The following is a 12,082-nucleotide window of genomic DNA, read 5'->3' as shown; positions in this document are numbered from 1 at the left end:
CATTTCAAAAAGTCAGCTCATGACATAACTATTTTTAGTAAATGAAAGGAAGATCACTTCTTTAAAGGGCTAGTCCTCAGCGTGTTGTGTATGTGTCTCTCAGACAAAGAGACGGTGCGTGAGAAGGAGAAGCTGGAGATAGAGCTGAACTCCCTGCACTCCTCCACGGACGACCAGAGACGACACATTGAGATCAGGGACCATGCTCTCAACAACGCCCAGGCCAAAGTAGTCAAACTGGAGGAGGAGGTGAGGATCTGACTGTATTAAATGCTGTGTTTACACAGGCAATCCAATTCTGATATTTTGCCCAATTATTGGCAAAAGAGATTATCTGATTGGTCAAAAGACCAATTATGTTGGAAAAATATCAGAATTAGGCTGCCTGTGTAAACGCAGCCATGATGTTCTCCCTGTTGCTTCATGAATAGGTGATATCAGAAATGTCTTGGATACTTGAATACTTACTGGCATTAGTTCAATTGATTGAACTCGAGGGTATATTTAGGCCTCCTGGTGGACAAGCATAGGCATGAGTTTCTGTTGCGCGTAAAAAAATAATCTAGCTACAGTATGTTCCCCGTCTTTCTCTGGTTGTGTCACCATTAAGCTTGATAGCCTGAGAATATCAGTATTGAACCACAATGTCATCCATCCTATCACCTGGTATTGATGATGTCGTTGGCGGAAGACGGGGTCTGGTATGTGTTCAGTTGTGATCCATGGGGTTGGTTTGCACTGTTTAAAAGGTAAGACCAAAGACTGCAAAATGAGTTGTTTACATTTACTCAAAACATCATTCGTTGTTACCCAAGCAACTGCTACCTGTCCTCAGATCCAAAACCCAGTGAAAACTACAAACAATCCCCAAAATAAAATTCCTTCCTCTTTAAATTTGCTTCCCTCAGAAGTCAGTGTTTCTGATAAGATCAATGTGTCCCACTCCAGTGAGCAGATGGCAGTCCCTGATCGCCACTAGAGGCTAGATCACCCCAGTCCCTGGCCCAGCCTGCTAGAGGCCAGAGGAATGGCCCAGCCTGCTAGAGGCCAGAGGAATGGCCCAGCCTGCTAGAGGCCAGAGGAATGGCCCAGCCTGCTAGAGGCCAGAGGAATGGCCCAGCCTGCTAGAGGCCAGAGGAATGGCCCAGCCTGCTAGAGGCCAGAGGAATGGCCCAGCCTGCTAGAGGCCAGAGGAATGGCCCAGCCTGCTAGAGGCCAGAGGAATGGCCCAGCCTGCTAGAGGCCAGAGGAATGGCCCAGCCTGCTAGAGGCCAGAGGAATGGCCTGCTAGAGGCCAGAGGAATGGCCCAGCCTGCTAGAGACCAGAGGAATAGCCTGCTAGAGGCCAGAGGAATGGCACAAAAGACTGGCCTCTGTGTGGGCCTGGACATAACTCCCATGTGGAGCTGCTCCGAGTTCTGGAGCTGCTCCAAGCTTTTATGCCCCTGGCTGGTTGGTTCTGTTGGTTGGCTAGTAATGTGTCTGAAATAGCCCAGATGGCTAGTTAGCCAGTTCGGGCCGAGCGGAGCGGGAAACAGACCTGGAGTGTCCTAAAAAGCACAGGGCTGCTCCACTTCTTCTGCCCGGCACCGCCACAAATGCCCGCTTGTTTCCGTGAACAAAGGCCGTTGAGTTAGAGTTTTATATCTGCCATGAAAGAGCTCTGAACAGTGCCAGATTCTTGGCCTGCTCTCTCTCTCTCCTCTGTTTCTCTGTCAGTGTGGGAACTCTGTATATGCTCCTCTATTTCTCCCTCTCTTTCTCTCTCTTCCTTTCTCGTCTTTCTTAAAAAATAGTCTCCCTGAGCTAAATCAGTCCATTGAATAGAGCCACAGTTATAGCTCCTGCTGCAGTTGAAACTGACTGCAGTGCAGAGAGACTTTGAAACATGGTCATCAAGGACACAGACTGCATTATCTTGGATTGGGGAGTTGGAGTTGGGCACTAGGTGGGGGATGTTTGGAGGAAGGGGGGCAGGGAGTTTCCCTGTCTCCTCCCTGGCCGTATTTCAACTCCTGTGTTTTCATTCCTTGTCAACGACCTAATAGGACTGGATAGGTGAGAGCAATTATTGTGGTGCAAACAAGGGGAAACCATTGCTTTCACCAACCCAGTCAGAACGGGAGTGAACAAGTCGTCTTAAAGGGGGGAGCAGGTTTCTGGAATGGAATGCAAACCCCCTACTTCCTGTCTACTTCCTGTCTGTGCCCTGACCACATCCTGTCTGTGTGTTTTGTCTCCCTGGCTGCAGCTGAAGAAGAAGCAGGTGTATGTGGAGAAGGTAGAGCGCATGCAGCAGGCCCTGGCCCAGCTCCAGGCTGCCTGTGAGAAGAGAGAGCAGCTGGAGCACCGCTTACGCACGCGGCTGGAGAGGGAGCTGGAGTCACTGCGCATGCAGCAGGTGAGAGACACACATACAAGCTATACACTCATCAGATACAGTCAGACACACATGGTGTGTTAACCCTCTTGAGTAAATTTCCGCGGCCCCGTGAAAATCTAATCCCCAGCAAAATCCGTCTGTTTAAGATAGAAATATCTGTTTTTTTGCATGGGCTGCGTCTCAATCCACCGCATCTCACGAAAACGTCTGTAGCGTCCAACAGTTTGGGCTACACACTAATATGACCCCTCTAAGGTGAGTCTCTCACGAACACGTACACTACCGGTCAAAAGTTTTAGAACACCTACTCATGCAAGGGTTTTTCTTAATTTTTAAAACTATTTTCTACATTGTAGAATAATAGTGAAGACATCAAAACTATGAAATAACACATATGGAATCATGTAGTAACCAAACAAGTGTTAAACAAATCAAAATATATTTTATATTTGAGATTCTTCAAATAGCCACCCTTTGCCTTGATGACCGCTTTGCCCACATTTGGCATTCTCTCAACCAGCTTCACCTGGAATGCTTTTCCAATAGTCTTGCAGGAGTTCCCACATATGCTGAGCACTTGTTGGCTGCTTTTCGCCAGGCATTACTGGAACCATGTCGTCCAAAAAGTTATACTTTTGAATCATCTGTCCATAGAACGTTCTTCCAAGAGTCTTGATGATCATCCAGGTGCTTTTTGGCAAACTTGAGTCAACTTTTTGGACGAGATGGGTCCCATTATGCCTGGCGAAAACCAAACGCTGCATTCCACAGTAAGAACATCATACTAAAGGTCAAGCATGGTGGTGGTGGTGTGATGGTTTGGGGATGCTTTGCTGCCTCAGGACCTGGACGACTTGCCTTAATAGAAGGAACCATGAATTCTGCTCTGTATCAGAGAATTCTACAGGAGAATGTCAGACCATCCGTCTGTGAGCTGAAGCTGAAGCGCAGCTGGGTCATGCAGCAAGACAATGATCCAAAACACACAATCAAGTCTACATGAAAATTGCCAAAATTCCTCCACAGCGACGTGAGAGACTGATCAACAACTACAGGAAGCATTTGGTTGGAGTCATTGCAGCTAAAGGTGGCACAACCAGTTATTGAGTGTAAGGGGGCAATTACTTTTTCACACAGGGGAATTGGGTGTTGCATAACTTTGTTTATGAAATAAATATGTAATTGTTGTGTTATTTGTTCACTTATGTTCCCTTTATCTAATATTAGGTTTTGGTTGAAGATCTGATAACATTCAGTATCACAAATATGCAAAAGTAGAGAAAATTAGAAAGGGGGAAAATACTTTTTCATAGCATATTCCATTAGCGCCTTTGGGAGCAGACAGACTGCCTGGTCAACAGAGACTACCGACAGACTTGGAGCCCTACCTCTCTACCAGCCAGTGTTGCCATAGGCCAATGATTTAGGCAGAAATTGTGTGTATTGGTAATACAAATGTGTCTGTGAATGTGAGTTTATTGCTCACTTGGATGGCGGTCGAGCTCTTGAATAATTATGTTTACTAACGACCATACCTTCCACCCCCATTGTCTCCCTGCCTCCCTTCCACCCATCCAGAGACAAGGCGGCTCCCAGAGCAGCAGCAGTGGTCAGGAGTACAACTCCACGGCTCTGATGGAGCACCTAAGGGAGAAGGAGGAGAGGATCCTGGCCCTGGAGGCAGACATGACCAAGTGGGAGCAGAAGTACCTGGAGGAGAGCGTCATGAGGCAGTTTGCCTTGGACGCCGCCGCCTCCGTCGCCACCCAGAGGGACACGTCGTCGTCAGTGATAAGCGACTCCGCCAGCAGCAGCTATGAGCAGCAGCTGTCAGTGGAGGCTCGTATCCAGAAGGAGGAGGAGGAGATCCTCATGGCCAACCGCCGCTGCCTAGACATGGAAAGCAGGTGAATAGTTATTAGACACATTCTGCACAGGTCTATTCAGATCAACTGATCTTCAAAATGCCTGGAGAGGCGTTAAACCTATCAATTTCATATAATAATCATATTCTGTACAGTGCACTGTACAGATACTATCCTTAACAGCCTACACAACCACTTACCCTAGACCCGTTATAGGGTGTAACCGTGACCCCAGTCAAATCCAGTCTATAACTCCCATTGTTCTCACTGATCATACAGAACACAATCAAATGAAAATGTTAATGCAGTCTGCACTTTACAGGATGTTGTACTTTATTTTATTTGAATAACTGTACTCATGTCCCGTCCCACAGGATCAAGAACCTGCACGCCCAGATCATTGAGAAGGATGCCATGATCAAGGTGCTCCACCAGCGTTCCAGGAAGGATCCCAACAAGGACCGGGATGCCGCAGCCATCATGCGACCCTCCAAGTCCCTGATGTCCATCGCCAACACGGGCGGCTCGGGCCTGCTCTCCCACAGCTTGGGCCTCAGCAGCTCCCCCATCACAGAAGAGCGCAAGGACAGCAGCTGGAAGGGCAGCCTGGGTAGGAATTATATTGGTTTTCATGGGGTTGGGTTATGTTATGTGCCACATGACAAAGGCTATTTGAGCTTTCCCCTGTTATATTTGATGGATACATTTGAATTGAGTGGGTTAGATAGTGGAACTGCAGACTTAGGGAGGGCACTACTTTTGACCAGACTCAGCCTAGGGCTCTTGTGAAAAGTAGTGCACTATAAGGGGAATAGGGTGTCATTTCAGATGCAGAGTAGAGGGACAAAAGCTGGAAGTCTGGTTTGGAGGAAGAGGGCAGGGAGGGTACCGGAAGTTGATTCACAGGCCCCTGAGATGTGTGCGTCAGAGAGTGATGACGGAAAGACAAAGGGGTGTGGAGGGTATCATTGACATGAATGGTCTTCAGCTGTGGGTTTGGAATGTAACTTAGAGTTCAGTAGTAACATTGGTCGTGCTGCTGCTCCAGTTTCAACTGCCTGCAGCTAGGGAACCCTGACCTGTTTACCAGACATGCTACCTTGTCCCGGACCTGCTGTTTTCGACACTCTCTCTCTCTACCGCACCTGCTGTCTCGACCTCTGAATGCTCGGCTGGTCATCTATGAACGTTTGAACATCTTGAAGAACAATCTGGCCTTAAATGGCAATGTACTCTTATAATCTCCACCCGGCACAGCCAGAAGAGGACTGGCCACCCCTCAGAGCCTGGTTCCTCTCTAGGTTTCTTCCTAGGTTCCTGCCTTTCTAGGGAGTTTTTCCTAGTGCTTCTACATCTGCATTGCTTGCTGTTTGGGGTTTTAGACTGGGTTTCTGTATAGCACTTTGTGACATCTGCTGATGTAAAATGGGCTTTATAAATACATTTGATTGATTGAATCATCAGGCTGAGTAATAGTCTCCTGGTCAGGAAGGAGGGTGGGAAGTTTAATATTATGCAATGGTGCTGTGCTGCTGGCTCACTCAGATTTAATATTTTCAGTATGGGCTGATTGAATCCTGCTTAATTGTTGTGTGTATGTTACTATCTACTATTTTATCTTACTTCAACTTGCTTCCATGTGCATCAATAAACAACTTTAGAGCTTGTCATGGGTAACCCAGCACCACCACATGCCTAACGGATCTCCTCTGTTCCCTCCCCTCAGGAGTTCTGTTGGGTCCAGAGTACCGTACCGATTCTCTGAGGACAGAGTCCATCTCGTCATCTCCCTCCCCAGTCCTGCCCCTGACAGTGGGCCACTCTAAGACAGGCAGCAGGGACAGCTGCACCCAGACAGACAAGGGCCAGAGCCAGGAGGCTAGCAGCAAGCCTAGCACCCCAGCCCTGCAGAGCATGACCCTGCCAAGCCGACTCTCCAGCCCCAGCCCCGTCTACATACCTGACCGCATCGCAGGTACAGTAGGACAGGGCAAGCCGCCATCTTTAGGACTATGTTACAGTATAGTACATTAGATAAACAATTTTTTACATCACTCCACATTTGTGTAGTCCGCCGTGAACACAAGTAGGGCCAGGAGTTTGTCCTGACCACAGGTCCTAATTATATGCTTTAACTATAGGATTTAACTAGAGTCCAGAGTCAGACCCAGTTAATATCAAGTATTTTAGAGTGTTCGCTGTCTACAATTTGAGAAATGTAAACTTTCAATTAGTCTAGACGTGACCCACGAGGATGCTTCTGCAATGCGCAGTGCTAACGTAGCAGAATGGCAAACGACGCTTGTGATTGTCAGTGTAGCCCAACACTTCAGGCTGAACTGAATCGTTTCTAGGAAAATTATTTAACCAAGCGCAAATAGGCTTTTGTTTAAAATCTGTTTTGACGTGGTGCGAGACTAATTCAATAAATAATCAAATTTGTTTCAACCAAGCAGTAGCTGGGGGGGAAGTGGTTAAGAGGGAGTGGGTCAGATGCTCTGGGTGGGCAATATGTGGTCAAATCTCCTATTCAAATATAGTGTGCAGGATATTATTTTCTCCAAGGCAAATGGCCTATTCCCTTTATAGTGCACTACTTATGTGGCTCTGGTCAAAAGTAGTGCATTATATGGGGATTGGGGAATAGGCCAAATCTTTGTTTTGGGGGTAGACGTACCCTTTGATCAGTTGACTAACCTTCTCCCGGTGTGTCTGTAGATGTGCCAGTGTTCCACAGCAGTATCCTGGAGAGGCGTGCCCTGCTGCAGTCCCACCCCCAGGCCCCATCAGCCTCTCAACAGGAGGTGGACAACGACATGGTGGAGATTCTCATCTGAACTGAACCATGGCCTCTATAGGTCACAGGACAGGACAGGAGGACAATGTGTGTTTGTGCACAATCAATACACACACATTCACAGACACACACTTTCAAAATAGGTGAAGGATTCCTTTTTTTGTTTCATTTTTCAATGTTTGGTGTTTAACTAGTTGTCGGGTGACCGAGGGTGTGTTAAAATGCACTACTTTTTAGATGTGTTTTAATGAACAATACCGTGTACAGTTTGTGAGTCGGGAGGTTTTAGTGTCATCAGAATGATCAATGAACTCTCTTGAACAGTGTTGCTGGAGGCTATTGGTTAACTAGTCCCCTTGGACCAAATGTATTGGCTTTATTGCACTACTTATTTTTTTTGAGTGTTTACAAATATATATTTTTACTTTAAGTCTGACTTAGGTAATCTATTTATGTGTTGTAGACAGTGCATTATTCACCAATGTTAGACGTGGCACTTGGGTAATCAAAGTGATATTGTAAACTACAAAACATTATTTTAACCTGTAAATACTGTATTTAGATACTGTATGTATGGCATGTGTATCATTTAACTTAACTGAATGGAATAGGTTTTTAGAAGCCATTCAGTTACATGGCACTGCCAGCCAAGGACCACAGTGCACTGTTTAAAGTATTGGGGGCCTGGCCCCCCAAGTCACAGTGGAAAACTTGGGGGAGCGAGACTCACACATTTCTACTGTGGTCCAATGTGCTGCCTGTGTGACCCCACTGGATGGGGTCTGTCTCTTTTGAAGTGCAGCAGTAGAAGAGGTTTGGTGTTCACCGATGTGCCTATGCATCAGTTAAGATATCCACTATACCTGTTAAGTGACCTTCATTCCAGTCTGGCTGGGTTTGGTAGGGTCTTCCGCACAGACTTGCTTCAAATGATATTAGGCCTAAAATAGTCTGTTGGGATTTTAACTAGTTTATGCAACAATCTGATAATCAACTGTCTTTCTACACCTATTTACAAGCTTGATTTACATTGTATATATGAAACTATGTGGCTGCGTTTAAAAAGAAAGCCCAATTCTGATCTTTTTCCACTAATTGGTCTTTTGACAAATCAGATCAGCGCTTTTGCCAATAATTGGGCAAAAGATCAGAATTGGGCTGCCTGGTTAAACGCAGCCTATGTGGTGATAAGTGTTAGCAGTTGAAATCCAAGCCAGTTTCAAAACCGCACATATCCCTTTCTTTTGACCAAAGGTAACAGAATGAGTTTGTCTGTAGCTCGTATTACAGACAATGATTTATAGATATCACATCAGCTACTTTTTAACAGTGACTGAAATATCCACTCACATCACAATCTAGGTAGCAGTTGTGAGCATTTTTAATCCAAAGCCAAAAATGTGGGACCAAAGAAACACTCCACCAGCCAGTCTCCTGGCCTGACCCCACTATTGTCTTTAATTTCAATAGGTTACAAGTGGACATTTTAAATAAAAAAACACTGAGGTCAATACTGTCTGAACAAAACTGAACTTCCCCTGCTCAAACAAACTGTCCCCTTGTAGCTCAATTTCTCCAACCTGGCTGATGCAGGTAGGCCAGTGTTTGAAAGAAGTACACTACATGACCAAAAGTATGTAGACACCTGCTCGTCGAACATCTCATTCCAAAATCATGGGTATTAATATGGAGTTGGTCCCCCCTTTGCTGCTATAACTGCCTCCACTCTTCTGGGAAGGCTTTCCACTAGATGTTGGAACATTGCTGCGGGGACTTGCTTCCATTCAGCCACAAGAGCATTAGTTAAGTCGTGCACTGATGTTGAGCGATTAGGCCTGGCTCCAGTCGCCGTTCCAATTCATCCCAAAGATGTTCGATGGGGTTGAGGTCAGGGCTCTGTGCAGGCCAGTCAAGTTCTTCCACACCGATCTCGCAAACCATTTCTGTATAGACCTCGCTTTGTGCACGGGGGCATTGTCATGCTGAAACAGGAAAGGGCCTTCCCCAAACTGTTGCCACAAAGTTGAAAGCACAGAATCATTTAGAATGTCATTGTATGCTGTAGCAGTAAGATTTCCCTTCACTGGAACTAAGGGGCCTATCCCGAACCATGAAAAACAGCCGCAGACCATTATTCCTCCTACACCAAACTTTACAGTTGGCACTATGCATTGGTGCAGGTAGCGTTCTCCTGGCATCCGCCAAACCCAGTTTTGTCCGTCAGACTGACAGATGGTGAAGCGTGATTCATCACTCCAGAAAACGTGTTTCCACTGCTCCAGAGTCCAATGGCGGCGAGCTTTACAAATCAAATAAAATCAAATTTTATTTGTCACATACGTGTTTAGCAGATGTTATTGCGGGTGTAGCGAAATGCTTGTGCTTCTAGCTCCGACAGTACAGTAATATCTAACAATTTCACAACATATACCCAATACACACAAATCTAAGTAAGGAATGGAATTAAGAAAATATATGAATATGGACAAGCAATGACAGAGCGGCGTGGACTAAGATACAGTAGAATATTATAGAATAGAAACAGTATATACATATGAGATGAGTAGTGCAAGATATGTAAACATTATTAAAGTGACTAGTGTTCCATTTCTTAAAGTGGCCATTGATTTCAAATAGGCAGCAGCAGCCTCTGTGCTAGTGATGGCTATTTAAGTCTAATGGTCTTGAGATAGAAGCTGTTTTTCAGTCTCTCTGTCCCAGCTTTGATGCACCTGTACTGACCTCGCCTACTGGATGATAGCGGGGTGAACAGGCAGTGGCTCGGGTGGTTGATGTCCTTGATGATCTTTTTGGCCTTCCTGTGACATCGGGTGCTGTAGGTGTCCTGGAGGGCACCTTAGGCTTTTGTGCGGCTGCTTGGCCATGGAAACCCATTTCATGAAGCTTCCAATGAACAGTTATTGTGCTGATGTTGCTTCCAGAGACAGTTTGGAACTCGGTAGTGAGAGTTACAACCGAGGGCGGACGATTTTTACGCGCTTCAGTACTTGGCGGTCCTGTTCTGTGATTGCGTGGCCTACCACTTCGCGGCTGAGCCGTTGTTGCTCCTAGACATTTCCACTTCACAATAACAGCACTTACAGTTGACCGGGGCAGCTCTAGCAGGGCAGAAATTTGACGAACTGACTTGTTGGAAAGATGGCATCCTATGACGGTGCCACGTTGAAAGTCACTGAGCTCTTCAGTAAGGCCATTCTACTGCCAATGTTTGTCTATGGCGATTGCATAGCTGTGTGCTCGATTTTATACACCTGTCAGCAACGGGTGTGACTAAAATAGCCAAATCCACTAATTTGAAGGGGTGTCCACAAACTTTTGTATATATAGTGTACAGTATGTCAGTTTTGTAACTGAATAAAAAGCACTATTCCAGTGTTCAGAAATTAAAAATGTCCAGCACAGGGGGCAATTTCTCCCCTTATAGTGTCAAGTTGGCTGTCCAGGATAGACAATGGACCCTGGGATTGGAGACTGAACCTTGGGTGGGGACTATGGTGTTGAACGCTTCATTCTTATTTATTTTTCTGTACATTTTCAGCTTCGCTAAGGCTCATTTGGATGGCTATCAGTTGCACTTGCTGTTTTACTGTTTGTAAAATGACACTTTTCAATGGTTACATTTTCAAAAGGCCAATGGATTTAATGTTCAACTTATTGGGAGAGCATCAAATGTTTTCTCATGGTGTGACTCACAATCATATAGACATTTCAATGTCCCCATTATCAAGTACTGTACCAGCCTGCACCTGAAGCTTCTGAAAATATAATTTATACTTAAATTATTTCAACTCTTTAAAGCAAAGGTGTTCCGCTTAAACTCTGTACTGATAGCATATGCAACTCTTTGCGGTCCCACCCGAGGGCCAGTCCTTGGGTCTTGCTTCAAATTTCAACACAATGTCATAAGGCCCTCATTGTTCTGAGCAGAAAAATATGTTCTGTACCCATTACTGTCGAACAGACGATTTCACAAGTGCTCAACATTTACATGTTTAAGTCAAAGTGAGCCTGCAGACCTGCCTTATCAGTGTGGTGATGGGAATGATTATCATCAAACTTTGTGGTCAATGTTGAGCGGATAGTTGGTGAGTTTACCAGTACCTCTGGTAGGAATGTATGTTACTTTTTTAAAGATGCAAGGTCTTCTAGTATTTGTGCCTTTACACAAAGTCTGTAAAATAGATGCTGCTTGACAATGTCATTACTGTACAATCGCCATTCATGTTTAATTAAATTGTATTTCTAATCAACCATCTGGTTTTTACAAAAAAATAATCTCATGCGGTTTCTATTTGTGGTTTAACTTTTTTGGGGTGTAATTTATGTACTCCTGACAATGTTCCAAATAATGACTTTCCAAATGTTTCAGATAGTGAGTTTACTTGGTTTAGTATTAAATTTTTGTTAAATAAATATACATGCATTATGCTCTATTGGAATGTACACTACACATTTTTCTTTATTTTTTTGGTCTAGACCACCACAGAATGAGTCATAATACCCATGAAACCTAGCGGTCAAACAGGGAAATGGTTCCAATCCAAGTTTTTCCACCATTCATTTTTCCCATAGGGGATTTTAGAAACACTTAAAATTAGGGCTGTGTTTCGTGTAGGCTTACCCTGGCGTGACGTTTTGATAACCCTGTAAATCTCTCTAGGACAAGGGGACTTATCAATATATTTGCTTGTGTGTCACACCCTACATACGGAGCCTCCGACCACCCTGCTGGGTTTCTGTTCTAGCTGATAATTGCACCCACCTGGTGTCCCGGGTCTAAATCAGTCCCTGATTAGAGGGGAACAATGAAAAAAATGCAGTGGAACTATACTAATTGACCTCTTCGATATCTAAGGGCTAGATTAAAATCAGATTGACATACACATAGCAGTGTCTTGGTGGGGTCAGAGGTGGAACTGCATTAGAGCTGTCAAATCCACAAGCAGCTTGTTGCCTATCGCGGACACTGCCATTGGATGCAACAAAACCACACCAATCCCATGCAGCCAAACGTTT

At 45.1% G+C, this 12,082-nt stretch overlaps 1 protein-coding gene across 4 annotated transcripts in view; it reads left to right on the top strand.

Annotated features, from left to right (window-relative positions):
- The window catches only part of LOC311136502 (angiomotin-like), a 44,171-nt gene extending 32,672 nt beyond the window's left edge, over positions 1-11,499 (top strand). For all 4 annotated transcript variants that reach the window (XM_084170649.1, XM_084170652.1, XM_084170650.1 and 1 more), the window contains 6 exons: positions 104-249; positions 2,252-2,401; positions 3,962-4,290; positions 4,623-4,858; positions 5,975-6,223; positions 6,967-11,499. In XM_084170649.1, coding sequence (XP_084026775.1) covers positions 104-249; positions 2,252-2,401; positions 3,962-4,290; positions 4,623-4,858; positions 5,975-6,223; positions 6,967-7,085 — 1,229 coding nt within the window. In that variant the 3' untranslated portion in view covers positions 7,086-11,499. The remainder of the gene's footprint in view (positions 1-103; positions 250-2,251; positions 2,402-3,961; positions 4,291-4,622; positions 4,859-5,974; positions 6,224-6,966) is intronic.
- The last annotated feature ends 583 nt before the right edge of the window (positions 11,500-12,082 follow it).

This window comes from Coregonus lavaretus (genome assembly GCF_964263955.1).
Source record: "Coregonus lavaretus genome assembly, chromosome: 10".
NCBI lineage: Eukaryota > Metazoa > Chordata > Actinopteri > Salmoniformes > Salmonidae > Coregonus > Coregonus lavaretus.
Note: the sequence above shows the minus strand (reverse complement) of the source record. Positions and strands in the feature narration are given on the sequence as shown.